Here is a 20,170-nt window from a genome sequence, read left to right on the forward strand (position 1 = left end):
ACTGAGTGATGTCCCCATTTTCCTGTCATGCTAATACAGTTGGAATACTATTCATATTGCATCTGTGGCAGTGAGCAACCTGGCTTAATTATGGACTATATTTCCTCCAGTTAATTTTAGCTCTAATAACTTTCACTTCACTGAACAGACTGTCCTCTTTTGCTAAGAAAGAGAGTAAATGAATCACTTTTCCCCAACTCAGATAGAGAAAGAACACCACTATATTCTAGCAGCTGTAACTTATTTCTTTTACCAGGAGAAGCTGTAAAGGCAGAAAGATTATGAAGTACGTGTTAATGCAAGTTGAATAATTTGCATTACTAACTTTGCTGGATTATATTTTTTTTCTACTGGCCAAAAATAAAGATGAAAGGCTAAGGGGAGCGAGACCTAAAAGCAACCTCTTCTGCTAAAAATGATGAGCTGTTGTGCAAAACAGTAATTTCTTAGTGGACTGCAAAAAAAAACTCTAAAAATGGCTGTTACTTGCACAGAAAATTACAGAACCAAGTGCAAGACTGTAGAAGGCAAAATTAAGTCGTAGCACACACAGAGATGACAAAACAGAATCAATAAATACTTTAGATTTCTCTCACCTGGTACATCTGGTACATTACACTGTACTTTTGCAGGAAGATTTTCTTTGTCTTCAGAGTGCTGACATCTCTTCAGAGAATAGTCTTAAAGGGCTATAAGATAATTTGAAATGCATTTTAAAATATTTTTGGATATGTTATTAAAATTTCAAATCATTAACACGAGCTAATTTTTAAAATCTAGTGAGCTGTTTACTATTTGTGGTGATTTATTATTTGTCCATTCCATTCCATTCCCCTTCTGTCTAGATTGGGTACTTTGTTATACCTTTGAGAATTACACAACAAATATCAAAATAGCCCCCTAATTTTCTTTTGTTTTCAAATAATGCTGCAATCTTCAGCAAGGAGGGTGTGTGGATAGACTGCTCCTACTCAAGCAGTGATTACAAAGTTTTCACTTAAATATTTATATTATCAGGGTATTGCTTTTATAACATTTCTGAATGCTAGTACTCTCTATTTAAAAATATTTCAGCAGAAAAGAACTGAAGAAAACACCAGGTTTTGTGTATTTGACTCCAAAATAGAACAGAAAAGGGTACTTTACTTCATGCCACAGGTTAAATTATATAATTTCCTGCCATGCACTCATAAAGAGGGAGTATAAGGTCTCAGATAGAACATGGCCCTTAAAAGAGAATAAAATAAAGCTCTGTGACCTGACTAGTTTTAATCCTTTTAGCGCTCATACTGCAGCACCCTGGGAGATGCATCATGTTCATTTGATTTTAAAAGGGAATTTAACCACACTTGGCCAGGTCACTTGAAGCGTGAAACACAAACTTCAGATGTTTGGGATTTGTTTTTTCTTCTTTTCTTACCTTACCATTTGCTTCTTCAAAAGCATTAATCCAGGAATGGCCAACATTTCCACATAGCAACTAAATGCATTTCTGAACCTTAATTTTGGCTTCGACCTGTGATTCTGCAGGAAATACCATGCATTTGAAGCTGACATCTGTCAGCTTTCCAGGCTGAATAACTAAAGACATGGTGACTAAAATTTATTTTATCTATGCAGCATGGCTCTTAGCTTCAGAAGTTGCCAGTGCAGAATTCAAGGTCTTTTGACAAATCATACACATGGAGAAGATTTTTAAAAGGTTCAAGAAGGAATTCAAACTCCATTTTCCATTGAGCAAAACTTGGGTGCTTAGTCCCTTTTCTCTGCTTTGATTCTAAAATAGAGCAAGGAATATTTTACCTATCTGACAGCAAAACTAGAAATAATTACTACAATTTGAGCAGAGGCATAGATGACCTGAGAATTAATTTGAAATACTTGATCATTTTGACCAGATCTGTGGGAGCACCTCAAAGGCAGACTACAGGAAAATAATGTTCTCAATGAAGTTCAGATTTTGCAAATCCAGTTGCAGGAATCTGAAAATCATGATGTGAAGCAGACTCGGAAAATTGGCTCCTAAAACTCTTTGAAGGCTGCACTGTTTGATTTGTTTTCAGTTCCTTGTGGCAGGAAAGCTTACCTCTGGCCTTCACCATGTTCCTAGGCTGGTAAACCGTTGAACACTTGCTGTCCTAAATGAGAAAATGCTGTGATTCATAATAGCACATGAAAATATACTATAGCTTGGGCTTGCCTTGAAACTGATCTAAAAACCACAGCAATAACAGAATACAGTTGTCTAGTTTCCTAAGTGGGTGGGAACTGGTTCCTTAACACAATTTCATGTCCTCTGAGAAATGCTCTCACTATCATAACTCAAATAAGTTGAAGGTCTTACACTGATGTATGAAACTGTTCTAATCTTCACAGCAACCACAGTGCAAAGGAATTATGATCAACCTGGCTGCTGTTCCCCAGAGCAGTTGGCAATTTGGGGACTTAAACCTCAGATCTGCTCAACCCAGGGCTCTGCATGCAACACCTGCTCTCTTAGCTGTGCCTGCACAGTCCAGGAACTGATCCAGACATGGTGTAAAAGAAAAGGTGCACTGTGTTGTGAAGGCAGGAATAGTTTGCCTAGGTGTTCCCATGTACCACTGACCCTTTCTTCCATCTCATTCCAGAAACATCCACAAAGTGGCTGTGCCATTTTATAGGACCTGCTTTAAATACCTCCCAGATTTATTCTGACAACTCAATGCATTATAATCTGGTATATAATCTGAATATATAAACATCTGCTTTAGTGAAGCTAAATATATAAACATCCACTTTACTGAGATTGTACATGGTATCAGTAGGAAAGGAGAGCTGAAAACATCTGGTCTCTCTTCCCAGTTCTGTCCCTGAGTCAGAATTATGACCTTGAGCAAACTGCCTTGGCCAGAATTTCCAAGTCCACATTTAGACACCAAAATAAATAAGCTGATTTTCAAAGGCACCAGCCAACCACAGCTTCTACCAACAAAAGTCTAATCACCAAGAGACTCTAACTATTACTGTACCTAAAGTATCTTAGTTAAATAAACCATGTCCCTCTTGCCATCTGTTACCACTTACTTACAGGGAAGAAAATTCTCCATTGATCCATAGATAACCTGTGTGTTCAAGCTCAGCTTGCAGTGACTATGTTACTTTCCCTTTTTACACAGATAAGGCCACACTCCCACTCCTGAGGCAATGTCAAACATGCCAACTCCAGCTGGAGGAGATGTGAGGAAATACCTTTATATCCTTTGCATACATTTGAAAGGAGAAAGATGAAGCAGAAAGAAAGTGATTCAGAGAAAGTAAAATAATCACAGAAAAGGAAATATGAGAACGGATGAATGGGGGAAGTGTATAAACTACTATAGAAAGAGGAAGGAAAGAGTGGACAGGGAGAGACAAGTATGGGAAAATCACAAAGTATGGTGATAATATGTCCAACAGGTAATCGCATACTAAGAAATGGACAGATTTGGGCACTCTGCTTCCTAAGAGTGGAGATGCCAGAAAGCACACAGAGAGGATCCACATGCCTGTGGTGTGCCTCAAGCAGCAGTCATGCACTTGGAAGTGGTTGGATGCTGCTGCTCCCCACCATTTCCAGTCATGCTCTATTAAAGCCAGGCCCCTGGGCTCAGGAGCTTGCTTGCTGGAAAAGGCCTCGCTGCCCTTGCTGGTGGCTGTTTGCCATTGCCAGAGCTCTTCACGGCTTCCTGCTTAAGCCACTTTACATCCTGACACCAAGTCACCCTGGCCACTTGCCCCTTGCATCCCTGGCACCTGACCCCCTGCTTGGGCTCACCAGGATCATCCTGCTGTCATTAGTGGCCCCCTGTGCTCACCTGCTCTGTCTGCAAAGGAGTCAAGTTGCTGCTGCAGCGGAAATTGTAACACAGACCTTGCCAGCTCTTTGAAATTCTCACCGTTTGGACACTGAATTTTTTTCATCCCTAAATGCAGAAGTGGGAAGGGAGAAGTCTTGCCCAACAGAAAAAATGACTACTCGTTAAAAAAAAACAACTATTTCATCCAAATTTCTATTCAAAAATATATATTTAAAATATATTTATTGAAAATATTGCCACCTACAAAGGCTAACCTCTGGACACGTAAAAATACTATAAACTGCATTTATAAATGGTCAAGCAGCGTGTTTGATGCTGACATTTTAAGGGAAATCAAGCCAGTGAACCAGGAAGGGTTTGTCACCAAGGCCTTGGAACAGAGGAATCTCACTGGACTCTCTGCAGATAGAGAGTGGATACAGCAGACCAACCAGTTTAATGAGTAGTTTCTTCAAAGCTGTCCAACTGAGTAGTATTTGGAAAGTAAAAAATAAAAAGGGAAAATCTAGTGTTCCTCTCCTGACCTATTTGGAACAGAACCAGGATTTCAGAGCTTGGTTCACAAAAATTTACTCTCAATCCAAGGCTACAGCAAACCCAGCTGAATTGACCTGCCAATGGTTTGAACTGCAAGATGTCCTGGCTCTTGCACAAACAACCACTCATGTTTGTGCTTCATGGAAAGCAGAACCTAAGGCAAAGATGCTAATGTCTGTCCAGGGCTCACCTCAGTACTGTTGCAACAGGAGTCACTTTGTACAGTCAGGACACCTATGGAGTGCAGAGGCTCTCGAGGACACTGGAGTTCTTCCCTAAAACTAACATATGTTGTACCTGGGAATGGGAAAACTTTACAAATTCTGAGTTGTTTGATATTTCATGCTGGTAACAAGTACACCTGGTCCCTGATAAATCCAATGGGTCATGTGGCCAGGTGCCCTCCTCTTCAGTGGGACAAACCAGATTGTGACAGATGGTTTCTCCCTCTCCCTCTCTCTCTGGGAGCTGCCTTAATTATGGTTAGTGCTGTGCCACCTATGCATTAAGTCCCTTCAGCCTCTACACCCAGGGGGTTAATGCATGGATAAGCATGAAGATAATGTGTACATTCAGGAAACAATGAAGTCATCCACGTTGCAGGTCACCTTGCCCTAGTTTTGTACCAAAGTGTGTCACACCAACAGTGGTTGCATTGCGACAAGCTAGCAATAAACCTAACAATCCTATATATCAGCAAGGAATTCTCCACACCTGCAACTACCCCAAAAAAACAAGCTTTAAAACCCCGCCCTGCCCAGAGGTGAGTGATGAGGAAGCTCATGGATTCAACATTTCATAAATCAAGTTTATGCAAAGTATGTTGTAATAAGCCTACTTTTTCCTCCTGTACTGTTCAGCACTGCTATTTCAGATTGCAGTTTACTGTGTATTTTAATAAAATTCTGGTTTTCATCCAAGTATAACGATGAAGATGACAAGAAAAATGAATCATGCTCAAGCATCAATACCAATGCTCCATTCACCATTTCCTATCTGATGCAAAATGCAAAAGAAACGCAAATTTCTATATCTACGGCTAGATATATTTGGTTAAATACTTTGTATAATAGTCAGTTCTATTGATTAATAAAAATACATTCCAACTGTAATGCAAGGCTATTTCTGCCTTGGAAAACAACATATTACCTATGAATGAGAAGCAGCATGACAAAACCAATTAAAAAGAATAGAGAGAAAAGAAGTGTAAATTGTCAATTTAATTCAATACTTGCTGCTGGCTGATTTGTTTTATGACATTTAAATCTATCTGTCTAAATTTTTCTATTTGTTTGTTTACATTATAAAGATATTAATGCTCAGACCTTTCAAAGGAAAACTTCATAATGCCCACACTGCATCCTGTGGTGTATTGAGGCTTGTAAACAGATTGCCAGATGAAGGCAAAGATTAAAAGATAGCAAAGGGCTGCCAGGCTGGAAGCCTGAATTAAATCCATTAAGTTATATTTGAATAGGCAGATAAGTAAGGAACAGCAAGCTGGGCTGATGAGTTTCTTCAGAGAGAAGAAACCATGGCGAGAGTTCCATGCATGGCAAAGCATCAGGCCACCTGCTACTCACCTCCAGAGACTATTGAAGTCCTGTTGGGAGTTCACCCATCAAGGGGTGTCCTGCTGTGATAAATCAAACTAAAGTGACAAGGGAGTTCTTCAGCCATAAGGTCATTTAATAAAATAAGGGAAGAGTCACACATGGAAGTGTAAATACCCTGCACACTTGTTCAGCTTGGTGCTAAAGAGCTGTTGAAGTGGATATGGAGGATGCAAAATAAAAGAAAGATGGAAGGATTTCAGATTCTATTGACCTGCTCCCTAGGTCCTGAGGGTGGTTTTCCATCTGCTCTAGCAACATAATTAAACGTTTGTGAGCTAATGACAGTATGTGGCTTTTGTCACCAGAAGAACAGACAGTGGTAAACAAAACCCTATTTACAAGAGGTAGGGAGGAGGGAAATGTGACTCTGCTGTTGAAATTAGTGATAAACAAAATCACACCACTTAGCTAAAGAGCCTGTCTAGACAGAGGAAGAACAAAAACAAATGACAAAAGCCTGATGTTATTCTTGTGAGAAAGAGAGCGAAAAATTATTTTGTAGCTAGGCAAAAGTCATCACAACAAAGAATGTCAAGACTGCGATGTTGAGATCACTGAATATCACCTATTTTACACTATGGAGTAAGATAATCTTGCCAGAGCAAGGCCTTCTTAATTTTGAAAAACTTGACAAGAATCAAGAATACAAAGATCTTAGGAAATCAGTGAGAAAACCAACCAAACAGATTTTAGTCCTAGAAGTGCAAGAGCTGCAAGCATACCCTGAGGCTTCACCTATAGGGTAGATCTACTCTGCAGCAACTACATCAGTAAAATTTAATTCAAAAGAAAGTTATTATAATTCTTAAACTTTGAAATCCTGCTTTGAAATAAGTTGTCCACAGGCAAAGTTGTTCCAGAAAAGGCAGGGTGGAACAACAACTCTACTACACTCATGCCAAACAACTTTCCCATCAACATGGCCCTAAAGAGGAGAGAGTGTGTTTAAAGGCAAAACAATAAACATCCTCCAAGAGCAGTGGGATTTCTTTATTCCAGCAGTGAATCTGAACCACTCTGCTTTGAGCTGAGCGCTTTTACGTCATTTTCTAACTAGCATAATTGTTACAGCCAATTTAAAATCACAGATTATCTACAATGCATCTGCAAGGTAAATGATGAAATTCTGTCTTGAAATGTCTCTCAGTGACTGTAGATAACCAGGACTTTTCCCTTTTTGTGGGATGAAGTGGGAGAAGGCACATAGCACACATACAGGCAAATGCTGCTCTCCACTGAGTGGGCACTCCTGAGAAGTGAAACAAGGATTTGGCAGAGCAAAACAATTGTGGATTAGTAAAATGACAGGGAGCAAGACAGCAGTCATGCATGCAGGGCCCTAAGTAATCCAGGGAGTCCGAAAGCATGGGAATACAAGGAGTTTTAGATGGAGAGGCAGGATCAGGACTGTCAAATGGAGCAGATAGTGGCTTCTTGGCAGCTGGGACATTAATTCCTTTTAAACATAAAAGTCAACAGATAACTGAGGTTTTGATCAATGTAACATCAGGCTGAACCTTGCAATGCCCTAATTATTTTTGATTGGTTTTAGAGAGGGTTACTGTTCTGGGATGTCACTCCTGCTTCATCCACAAGTCTGCAGGTAGGGTGCAAACCTTTGAAGGCAAGCGGTCCCTGGTTCCCTCTGAACAGTTACATGTTCATCATTAACATAATCTTCTTCTTCCTCATATGCCTGCTGCTCATTGAGGTCAACCATGCCTGTCAGGGGCAAAGGATGAAGACACAGGAGGATGAGGACAGTTGGCAATGCTGGGTATCAAATGGCTCTTGAGGGAACACTAAAATAAAGGGCAGTGAAGAGATGAACAGCAGGGACCTGCTGCACAGTGTTTCTAGTCTGTTAACTGGAAGCAATTAACCCCTTAAAGGATAGGATCTCCTTATGGATACCTGGGAACTGGTATCCATAACTCTGGATATAGACTTATTAATTTAAACTTCCCGTGTCTTAGGTTTTTTCCCCCTCATTTACAACACATGAATAGGTGTGTGGAGACAAGGGGCTACGCATATTTCATGGAACATTCATGCTACTACCATTAATATGTTAATTTATTTCCGAGTTACCTGTCAAAAGAGGTGTGGCAAGCAGATAAATGAAGGTGATTCTCCCTCTCTACACTGCTCTCATGAGACTCCACTTGAAGTGCTGAGTCTGGCTCTGGGGCCCCTAGCACAAGAAAGATGTGGATCTGTTGAAGTCCGGAGGAGACCACAAAGATGCTCAAAGGGCTGGACCAGCTCTCCTACACAGACAGACTGAGAGAGGTGGGGTTATTCAGGCAGAGAAAAACTCCGGGGAGAACTTAGAACACTTTCCAGTACCTGAAGGGAGCTACAGGAGAGCTGGAGAGGAGCTTTTTACACAGGCATAGAGGGACATTTACAAGGGCATGTAGTGATAGGACAAAGGGGAATGGATTCAAACTGAAAGAGGGTAGGTTTAGATTAGATAATAGGAAGAAATTCTTCACTGTGAGGGTGGAGAGGCACTGGCACAGGTTGCCCAGAGCAGCTGTGGATGCCCCTTCCCTGGAAATGTTCAAGAGCATGTTGGATGGGGCTCTGAGCAGCCTGGTCTGCTGGAGTGTGTGCTTGCCTATGGCAGGGCGTTGGAACTGGATGGTATTTATCCCTTCCAAACCAACCCATTCCATGATTCTGTGATCTTAGCGTATGGCCTACTCCACTTGTACCCGCATGATTGCCCACTTTACCAGATCCGGAACTGTGAAATCTCTCTGCAAATCACATCTCACCCTTCTGTTCGGCTTTTTCTTTTTTTTTTTTTTTTTTTTTTTTTTTTAGTGCTATAAAATGCTCTGTTTCGCTCTGGCTTTAGGCAGCGGTAGGCGTTATAAAGTCTCCCCGGAGCTTTTTCTACTACAGGCTGAACAGCAGCAGCAGCAGCAGCTTTCCCTCGCTTATTTGAGGGTCGTTCCCTGAGGGAGGAGCACAAGCAGTCCTGTCCCGGTGGCGGGGGCACTCTCCTAGCCCTGTCCCGGCGGGGCGGCACTATCCCGGCCGTGTCCCTGTCCCTGTCCCTGTCCCTGTCCCTGTCCCTGTCCCTGTCCCGCCGGGCTGGCCTGTGGGGCGGCACCACCGGGGGCAGCAAGGAGCGCAGCCCGCAGGCCGGGCGCGCATGCGCAGAGCGGGACTTGTTGCCGGCGCTCCTGGGTCCGGGGCCGGGACCGCCCGTGAGGTGACGGGGTGGGAGGGCAGGGAAGGGAAGGGAAGGGAAGGGCAGGGAAGGGAAAGGCAGGCAAGGGAGGGGATAGGAGAGGCCGCCCCGGCGAAGGTAAGGGAGGGCGGGAGCAGCGCTGTGCGGGCCGGGGGAGGGCAGCGGGCGAGGCGAGCGCGACCCCCCCACACCCTCAGCGGGACCCCTTTAGCGGGTCGGGGCGGGGCGGGCAGCGCCGGGAGCAGCTCCCCTCCCCGCGGGGCTGAGCCAGCCCGCCGTGCTGTGGGGCGGAGGGACCCGCTGCCTGCTCCAGAGGCGAGCCCGGCGCTTCCCAAGGCGCTCCCGGGAAAGCCGGCCCTGCCCGCCGCGGCTGCCCGTCGTGCCGGAGCCGGGAGCGCTCCCAGCGCCGCGCTCCAGCCGGCCCCTGCTTCTGGAGCCCCAGCCGCTGCTCCCTGCGGCACAGCCCCACCCGTGGGAGCTCTTCCCCTGCCCTTTATCTTCCTGGCAGCCGGCTTGTTGAAAAAGAACGGCTTTCGAGCACTGGGAGCCGTGTCTGATAAGCTCCGGTGTGTTACTTTAGCGTGCAGGATTGTGTTGAAGATTCCCGAAGGCTCTTGAAAAATACTTTCTCTTCCGTCAGCATTAAATTTCAGCCCTTAGACAGCAAGGATAGAGTCATGGCACAACTTTTGTGGGCGTTGTTGGGCTTTTTTTCCTTCTCTTTTTTTTTTTTTCCTGTGATGAAACACGTCAGTTGAGACAAAATTTCTTCCTCTCCGTGTCACACTGTCCAACATTTAGTAAATGCTGTTTTGGGAGGATTATTCTCCATGCTTTTTTCCTGCTGTTCAAACTGAGAAGTTGTAGTCATTTGTTTTCTTGTTCTGTTTCATTTTCAGCATCCAGAATAGTGCTGTCATCAGAGACACGTGCATTCCTCTCACAGAGGCACGACATTCCCAAAGTAGTGTCCCTGGACCTGTGTGATGAGGATCTACAATATTTGCTTTTGAAGGACTGAGTTTTTTTCGGGGCATGGTTTCTTTGTGAATTTATCAGTCACAAGTGTGTTTTGCATGAAGCAGTACTTGGGAATCAGCAAGTTAGTAATATCCAGGGAAAGAAATGTTTGAAGTGGAAAGCCCCAAGATAAATGAGCAACTGCCTGCACTGATAAAAAGAACTTTGTATCAATAGCCAAATCTCGTGCATTCTTGTATATTACTACATTATCTGATCAGGTCAGTTGACTAAAATGAAGTAGATGACTGTTCTCTGAGAAATACTTCTTGTTCTTTCTTGTTTGTGATATGCTGTAATTACTGTAATGTTCTTTCAATTGAATTATTTTGAAAAAGGAAAATGACATAATATTGCAAGAACAGAAAGGAGCATGTATATTTGTGTAGTAGTTCTTTTCTGTGGAATCAGTGGTGAATTTGTTAATGATCTCAAGGTTTTGACATTTAAATACAAAGTTCAAAAGCATTCACACAGGCTCATCAACTAGGAGCAAAATCTTCAAACTGCTGGTTTTGGAATATCTAATGCCCTGTGTGATTCCTAGAATCACAGACCAGGCTGGAATATGTAGTTTGATGTTACAGATTAAATTACAGAGAAGTTTTTTTTGGGAAGGATCTTCTGCAGTCATCTTCAGATGTCTGTAAAGGATGTGGTTTGTTAGATGTCTGGAATTCTTGTCTGGGCACTGCTGGTGGCTGAACCTGCCAGTTATTGCAAAATATTTCATGTGTGAAGCGAAGAGATTGTCAAAGGCACCTTCTTTTCCAAAGTAGCATTCTGGTTGGATCTTGTTGTACTTTTTATCCTTGTAAATTTAGTATATCTCACAAATACAAGCCAAGCTTTTCACAAGTTTGTTTCACCTCTTTTTATTTCTTTCTTTTTTTTTTTTTTTTCTTTTAAAGGGAAAGAGAAAATGAACCCTTTCTTTTTTCTGGGTTTTGGAGATTCTCATGTGGGCTTCTTCGGTAACAGAAGTGGACCTTTCAACACAACAAATGAGACTTACTGCTACAGCACTGCCCAGGGCAGCACAGTGCTCCAAGGAGTAACTTTTGGTGGAATCCCAACTGTCCTGCTGCTTGACGTAACCTTCTTTTTTGTAAGCCCAGTTTTCTATTTCTTTTATTGAAAGTACTTCTGACTTTCTTAAAAGTTAGATTGTTCAGAATTGTCTTATTTATTGGGTTGGAATTTGTTTCTGATTATCTTCAGAATAAGAAATGAGTTGAGGCCATCCTGGGAACATCGAAGCACTTTTCAGGTGTTGACAAACATTTGCATACAGATGAGATGGTGCTATCACTGTGTGCTGGATGTGTAGATGTAGGCAGAGTGCAGTGTCACAGGAGCTGTGTGTGGAGTCACAGTGAGTTTTGTGGTTGTAGCTCAAATTTTCATGTTTTACCTTAACTGCAAGAACATTTGGGTTTAAGTACTGGGTACATTTTCAGGAAGAAAACGCCATTCTTAATTTGATTGTGAAATACAAATTTTCTATATTTTATTGCCTTTGAAAAAACAAAGTTTTTAAAAGTTAGATTTCCTGAAGCTCTAGATGAAGCTGAAATAATGTACTGACCAGCTCAGTCCTGCAGGGACAGGTCTGAGGCTGCGCTAAAACTCGTGGTTATTTATGTAAGCTTGTTCTAGGTGGTCTTCAGCCACCAGAAACTGGGCTGCAGACCTGCAAATGGGCCTGAAATGTGGTTCTATGGTAGTAAAATAAAACTAAAGGGATGACACAGTTTCCAAGTTCTGGAAATCTGCTGTAAAGAAACTTGTAGTACCTATGGTCTGAGCTGGTAGTTCTGCAAGAATGTAGAGGATGTTCCTAAAAGTTATGCAGTGGCATTCTTTGCTGTTGATTTGGTGTATGCTCCCATAAATCCATTTTCTGAGGATGTACAGTATTTACAGCTCTGTGTGACTGAATGGCACAGCATTTAATAAGATTTAGTTGAAGAGTTTACAGGGATGGTTTTTTTTTCCCCAAAGCTGTGGTTCAGTTTTAAGACACTGAGTCTCTGCTTTTGAGTTCCTTGCTGTTCAGCTCTGCACTCAAGCAGGGTTAGGTAGGGAGTTGGATGCAGTGCAGAAGGCTCCTCTCTCCTTCATGCAGCACGTACTGAAAATTATTTAGTAACTCCTTGATTCCTATTTTCATGACGTTTACTACATCTCCCTTTAGTAACTGTCATTGGTGGGTTTCTGATATATTATTTCTAGGCTGGTTTCAAAAGGAAGTGAGGTTTATATATTTCAGGGTCTTCCCATTTTTATCTGGCAGTCCTACCTAATAACTGTAGAATACTATAGCCAATTTCAACCAAAGTTGTCAAGGAGTCTGGAGAACTTTCCTGCTTGCATCAAGTTTAATGACCAGATGAAGGAGGAAGATATAAATTAATCCTCTCTGATGAGAGGAAGACTCTCATAAGAAGATTATATTCATTGTGAAATGTGGGAATGAGCTGTGTAATCTTGACACAGAGATAATATGGATGTGTATCCTGGCCAGCCATTCAGTATTTGATCCCAGTAAGTTACATCACTAACACCAATTTCCAGCCAAACAGGTATGGGATGTGGGAGGAACCCGAAGGTGAGGGCGTATGCTACATATGCATAGAAAACAGGCCTGGTTACTTCATTGCTTTCTATGGAGCAACTTGTTTCTTAAAAAGAAAAGGAAATGAATCTATGAAATACTCAGTGATGGCGGGTTTTTTCCTGTTTCTTTTTTAGTCTCTTTCAAAAAGGGCAAATACAGGAGGCAGGTTAAAAATACACTGCAGAGATCAAATATAAGTGTCTGGGGTTTAAAAGTTATAATAATGTATTACTTAGGATAAAAATAACTCTTACACTTATAAAAATAGTTAAGCCCCTTACAGACTGTTTACATCACTGTTTGAAAAGCAAATAAAATTGCAAGTCTCCCATCACAGTTCTGGTCATTAAGTAATGAAAAACAGTAAAGGTATCTGCATGAAAGTTTTGACTTTTTCTCAAGTACTGCTGGCTACTTTTCCTGTCACAAGCTTTCATTTACTTGCAATTCAGAAGTAATTTTGCATGCAGTTCTCCTCCTTTTTAAATTACAGCAGGAAGGCAGCTGTCCTGGTCCTTGGGTCCCAGACAGGTTGGTCTGTAGTGTGGCCACCACTGAGCTGGTTGGCATATGATAATTGATTTAGGAGCTAGGTCAGCATTTTTGTCAGTTCTTACACACCTAAGAATAGTTATTATGAAATGGGAAAGAGAAATATTTTAATATCTTCCTTTTCATTTTCTAGATTTTAATATTACTGTTTTCCATTATAAGAAAGAGATTCTGGGACTATGGCCGCGTTGCTCTGGTGTCAGAAGTTGAAAGGTAAAAAATATATGCAATCAGACTGATTTGTTGAAACCATTTGGGGAGGAAAATACAGTAAATATGGCTTACATTAGGTGCATTTGTATCAGTTAGTTATGTTTGCAATCACATATACTTGTTCGTTAAAATTGCCCTCATACTGCTTTGTGTGAAATACATCCTCCTGCAAGTTACTGTTCGTGGTTTCAGCCATAAGTCATGTGTTTGCTAGTGCCATGAACTTCATCCTACAGTTGTGAGTGAAGGAAGTGGAGGTAAGGAAATAGGCTGCTTGTCTGCTGACATGCTGCACATTGATGTTTGCAGTGTGTTTCTGTACAGAGGGATATTAACCATTTTGTTTATCTTGGCTCAAGCCCTGTGTATTCCCTGAGCTCCCTGCACAGCCTGTGCTGTAAAATTTCCCAAGGGTTCAAAAATAAAAACATACTGTTGCAGGTTTCTGAAATTCTTCACTGATTTTTAGTAATACTGAAATGAGCTTTTGATTCTTATTTTTTAATTTTTTTTTCTGTAGGATGATGTGTTGGGACATTTAAAAGCTAAGATGTCTGTGAAGTGGGGAAACTTTAACAGTGAGCCTCTTCCTGGTGTGATCAAGTTGTGGTAAATTCACAACTGAGCAACAGGAAAGAACTCAAACCCTGTTTTTAGGTGTAGTCCATGTACAGTTGGGAAAGGTAGATGATGTAAAATATGATGGGCAATAACTGAGAAGGCTTTAATCCAGCTGTCTCAAGCAGCAATCATGAAGGTGCTCTGGTATTGGGCTGTGGAGGCATGGGGCCCATAGCCCCTGGAGCAGTCAGACACCCAGGAGCCTGTGTTTTTGTCTTGCTGGACTGAGATGAGCCTGCTAGTCAAAATTATAGAGACACCTTGGAGCATTCTAACTCCATTCTAACATGTGTTGTCCTGTAATTACCATTCCAACATTTCTTTTCAGCAACAAACTGGAAACAGGTACTATGCCACTTTTGAAGGCTACAGAGTTTCTAAATGGTTCTAGCCTTGCTGCAGGGCTGTTTGTGTAAGGCGGTGGCTTTGCAGGAATTTAATTGTGAGGAGAAATTGTGAGCAGTGGCTGTACCATGAAGGAAGAAAGGTGGAGGGAGAAGAAGTGATGTCTTGTAAGGAGGACTACCCAAACAGGAAGCCAGTTTGCAAATCTGAACCTGGCTAGGCTCCTAACCCTGTATTGTATTCTCTTACATCACTATGGGTTTAATATCCTGATAAAATGTTTTTTTTTCTAGTTTAGTTAGGTGTTCTCATGCCAGGAGCTCACTTCTCCTCTCTTTTTAAAATGGGACATACACAGGTTGCCATAATTAGCCACGTGCTACAAGGTGAAAACCACAGCTTTCATAAGTGGAAAAAGTGTGTTAGTACTACTTCCCTTTGTTATTTAAGAATTCTTAAAATTGAAATAATTTGTACTTCTGTAGAATTCCATCATGTGTTATTAAAGATACTTAAAAGCATTATTTAATGTATTTTAGTGAATCGAGATACAACCGATTGTCAACATCATCGTCAGTGCCTGAAGATCTTGAATATGATAAGGTAAATATTCTAGAGTTTTCATAACACTTTCTTAATGGAATCTATTTAATGGAATCTGCTGTGATTTGCTATTCCATATAGCCCAATGAACCACTCATTAAACTGGAATTTCATCTCTATGCAAACATTAATAATGCATTGTTGACTGTGTTTTTATAGAACCATGCATAATATCTGTTTCCTGACAAACTATTGCCATATCATAAACCAGTACCTTGTGTTACTGTTTCTAAGCTTATTTGGTTGGTGTTTTTAATTTAGGGAGGGACTATGTGTTAGTGTTTCAAGTGGAGGGGAGAGTGAAAAAAGACTAATAAGTAATTTGTACTTGGGTAACAGTTCAAAAGGTACATTGTGTTCACATTGCAAATAATACCTAGCTGCTCTTTATAGTACATTGTTTTCCTCACAGTGTTGAGAAAACTGCATGCAAATGTGAGGCTAGTAATAATCCTATGCACTCTTAATAATCAAATTGGTTTGTGGAAGAGGGTAATATTTTGGCCAAACTTTTAACTGGCTCCCTCCACGGTCTTTCTGGAGTCTTTGAATTGGTGCATCTCTATAATTTCGTGTTGCAATTGCAGAATGAACCATGCAAGAGTTGTCCAGTGGTGGCATCCTATGTTTTAACATTCTGTACATGCACCAACTTAATATCTAACCTTAGAATTAATTATTTCTGTGAGCATCAAAAGCATAGTAGTGTTTGATCAGGATTGCTCTGCTATTTGTGTACTTCATCTTTTTAAAACCCTAAAGCAACTTTAGCTGTTGGGAAACATGTCTCTAGCTGGATATAATGTTCTCTTGAAAGAGGAGGCCTTTTGAGAGAGGTTTTTTGCAGCCTGGGACACTCAGTGAGATGTGCTCTCTGTTGTCCAGTTTCATTGGAGGATTTGTAAACCTATATAAGAAGTCTTTTTGTTAATGTAAACACAATATTCTTTCTAACAAGCATTTAACTGATTAACTTGTATTAGACACATGTATTTCAGATAAACAAACTACCAGCTTTTTAGCTAAGAGAAACACTTCTCTTAATTATATGGGTTAGAGACTCTATTTTTTGTATGTTAGCTCCTAAAAACTTCTTTCTTTATTTGTAGGGTTTTTGTTCTTGGATAACAGCTGCTTTTCGGATGAAGTAAGTATATAAAACAAATAGTGAGCTATGGTTTCTTTTGATATTTTTTAATTAGAAAAAGTGGTTTTCATTCAAAAATTTTGGGGTTTTTTCCCCCTTTGAGCAGATAGAATTTTAATGAAACCACTGATACAGATGCCTCTGCTTGGATGAAAAAAGAAAGCGAAAACAATTATGGGAATACTTTTTCAGGATAGAATTGTCCTGCTAGCAGCCAAGGGACTTCCCAGTCTTGGGACAGTGTGTGAACCTAAGTGAATCTGTGGCATTTATATGGATTCAGAGCTAATAAATACAGTCTCAGCTTTTACTCTTCAAAGAGTACCTTGTGGGTGTTCCCCTGTTTGAAGCCAGTAGGGCCCCAGGCAGACAGTGGGATTTCCCTGCAAGGTTTTCTGTGGAGAACTGATGGTTTAATTGTGGCTGGAACTGACTAACTAGGAAAAGTCCATCCCAGTCTTTCCCAGAAACTGAATGTTAGACATGTGATGTGTGTTCTTTATGTGTCTTGGGGCTTAGTAGATCATGATTTTCAAAAATCAGTTTCTAGCTTGGGTACATTGAAATATAAAAGGGGTGGGAGTTAAGCCTGTCTTTCTTCATTTTTGCTAGTTCAGTTCCTTCCTTTTCCAAGTTCTCCTATTTTAATGATCTAATCTGCTGATAGTGGAGAAATGGTGAGAGTTCATTCCAAAGCCTATTATATCTCCTGTTACCTGGGTGTCATAAGAGTGAGGTGATTCTGTTGTAATTTTCCCAATAGGGAGCCTTTATGGAGATGAGTTAATCCTGTTACAGTGTGACCTTAAATTTGGAGAGCTAGACTTGTGGCATAAAGCAGGAACTCACAGCAAATGACTTTGTCCTCTTCTAGTCCAAAAGAATTTGGCTTCATATTTGCTTTTCAGGTTATCGTTTCAATCTTAAATACCTTAGTGTTAATTTTTGTATGGTGGTACTGCACAAGAAAAATACACTTTTGGAACCTGAATTTACATGTGAAAGAGCACAGCCATTTTGAAAGCCGGTAGGGATTGATGAGGATGTCACTGAGTAGACTGAGGATTTAAAGCATGTTCATAAACCACTCCCAAGAAGACTAAGTAGATTGACCATGTGCTTTTTCTGTCTCTGATGCAGTGATGATGAGATTCACGAGAGGTGTGGTGAAGATGCCATCCATTACCTCGCCTTCCAGCGTCACATCATCTGCTTGCTGATTGCTATCAGCATTTTGTCCGTGTGTGTGATATTGCCTGTCAACCTATCAGGTGATCTGCTTGGTAAGAATTTATTTTGTTTTGGATTCTGAGAAGAATTCTTTATTTTATATCATGGTAAAAGCTCCTGCAGAGCTGTTCCTCCCACATGTTCTCACTCTGCTCTTCTCTGCCTGCAAGTAGGTCTGGACAAAAACTTCTTTCTCCTTCTTAAATATGTTATCAAGGGGGAGTTACTATCAGTCCTAATTGTCTTGGCCTTGGCCAGCAGTGGGCACCAGTGGTCCTGGAGCCACCTGGAATTGGCTTGTTGGATATGGAGAGAGCTTCTGGCAGCTTCTTACAGAATCCACCTCTGTAGCCCCCCATTACCAAAACCTGGCCACACAAACCCAACATATCCCGTCAGTCTGATGTGAAATTTGTGTCAAAGGTTCTTTGAACAGTGGTCAGAAACAAGATTGCACACCTCATACAGACCTAGATTATAAGACTTAAAAGGGTCAAGGGAGGATTGAGTTTACCCATACCTTCTTAACTGGTGTTTATCATTATGATTTTTATTGGTGATGATTGTCAGTGAAAAACATCTTCACAGCTGAGAAATCATTTCCTAGTATCCAGTCTGAACCTCTTTTGCTACAATTCATTTAAAATCAATTTTTGACATGTCACTGGAGATAATAGGTTATTCTTTTCCTCTTTGCAAACTCTTTGTAGCTGCTTGATTATGAAGATTTTTTTTCCATTTGCTTTTTCCTCTTTTTCATAAAGCGACCAATTAATTTGGTCTTTAATGAGCAATGTTTTCCATTTGGCTGATCATAAAATCATCAGCCGTGCCTTGAGTTTTTGTTTTAATCTAGCTACACTGTGTCTCATTGTTCTTTTATGTCATGGTTTGTGTCTCAAAGTTGGACAAATCTTCTTGTAGAGACCTTGTCAATTCTGACCAGACAAAGTTTATTTCATGTTTCTTGCAGTCAAGTCCTGGTTATGTCTTCCAGTGTGCCACCTACAAATAAAATAATCATGTCTTCTAGTCTGCCATTCAGTTTGCTGGTGGGAAACCTGAGTTCTTTGAGAGAGAACTCTGTTAAACCCTGTTTACACATTCTTCCATTTTTGATAATGCTCTCTTATAATCCCATTTTATACCTGGCTTTGTGTCAGTCCCATCAAGGTCACGTTTAAAGAGTTGTTAATGCTTTTTAAGAACTTTGTGACTTAGGTCTTGTCTGTAATAGGATACATCGTAGCTTTTCCTTTTTGTATTGTTTCCCTGTGGAACTTCCATCTCTGATTCCCTTTTATGAACTCTTTCTTGGCAATTATCTGTTTATATTAACACCAGCTTTCTATTAAGGGAGGTGAATACAGCTTCTGTTTTTCTGCATTAACTTTTAGGAGTCTAGGAAATACAGCTGAAAACCAAAGCTTTAGCATCTCTCCCCTTCTTCCTCTTCCTCCACTGTAAACTGAAAATGCACAAAATCAGCTCTTTCAATTGTGTTGACTTTACTTGCAATGTGGTTTAACAGTCTGGGCTAGAGGATTGTTTAGCCTTCTAGATACACTTAACTGCTTTTCCCTTTGTGAACATTTACTCAATTTTCCCTCACTTGCATTATCATTTTTTAAAATGCTTGACAGTCTAGAGAAATAATGTAAACCCATTTTTGACCTTAGCAAGGGTACCAGCACGGTTTTGTCAACACTGAATCAATGCAGCTTAAAAGCCTGATAAGAAATCAGTTAAGATGAAAGAAAAATATGAAGGAAATATGATAAATCCCTAAACAATGTAGTTAATGGACATGAAGGGAGATTGGAGGGAAAAAGGGAACTGGTTGAAAGATCTAGTGTTCAGATTTCTAAAATAATCTTTTTCTTGATGGCTTGAATGTGATATAAACCCAGGTCTTTTTTTCCCCCCAACTTTAAAATGCAATACAGTGTAAACCAGCATTGATTATCATCTTTTTATCCATGAAATTGCTCAGCATTAAAAAGAAATATATCAGTATCTTTAAAATAGAATAAAAGCTGACTTTCTGATAGTTTATCTGAGTGTTGCACCAGTTAATTTTCCTCCTTGTTTTTGTTCTCCTTAGATAAAGATCCCTACAGTTTTGGAAGGACAACTATAGTAAACTTACAGACTAGGTAAGTAAGTCTTGCAGAGTCCCTTTATGCTGATGTCTTTTTCCTGCTGTGGTCTCTAGACACAGGAATTGATACTTGCAGCATAGCTCATGGGGTTGGAATAACTTAATCCCCCTCCATCAACTGAGACTGAGATGTGTTCTGCTTCAGGCTGTGCATTTATAGTGCTGATAAGAAATCTTGAAACTGGGCTTCTACTCTCTCAGCTCTCACTTCTTACACCATGTTTCTCTTGGCAAATGACTGCACACCGAGTGATATTATTTTCAGAAATTTCCTCATTAAGACAATCCATGCTTCAGAAAGAAAGTAAAGCTGATAGCTTTACTGGATTGTGTAACTTTAAATTCCCTTCCATTAAATTTATGTGTGTGCATATCTCTCCCATCTGAGATTACAATTAAAATGACTTCTATGTGTTTTAAAGCCAGTCTGTAAAATAGTTGAAATACAAAGCTGCACAGTC

At 40.6% G+C, this 20,170-nt stretch overlaps 1 protein-coding gene across 2 annotated transcripts in view; it reads left to right on the forward strand.

Annotated features, from left to right (window-relative positions):
* Positions 1-9,099: 9,099 nt before the first annotated feature.
* TMEM63A (transmembrane protein 63A) overlaps positions 9,100-20,170 on the forward strand; it is a 36,567-nt gene continuing 25,496 nt past the window's right edge. The window contains exons 1-8 of one of the 2 annotated variants that reach the window (XM_085054676.1): positions 9,100-9,218; positions 10,097-10,438; positions 11,129-11,325; positions 13,523-13,602; positions 15,108-15,171; positions 16,281-16,318; positions 17,459-17,601; positions 19,653-19,704. In XM_085054676.1, the coding sequence (XP_084910802.1) occupies positions 11,140-11,325; positions 13,523-13,602; positions 15,108-15,171; positions 16,281-16,318; positions 17,459-17,601; positions 19,653-19,704 (563 nt within the window). In that variant the 5' untranslated portion in view covers positions 9,100-9,218; positions 10,097-10,438; positions 11,129-11,139. The other variant, XM_085054677.1, reaches the window with a different exon arrangement.

This window comes from Lichenostomus cassidix, chromosome 3 (genome assembly GCF_008360975.1).
Source record: "Lichenostomus cassidix isolate B80296 chromosome 3, HeHo_3.0, whole genome shotgun sequence".
Taxonomy (NCBI): Eukaryota; Metazoa; Chordata; class Aves; order Passeriformes; family Meliphagidae; genus Lichenostomus; species Lichenostomus cassidix.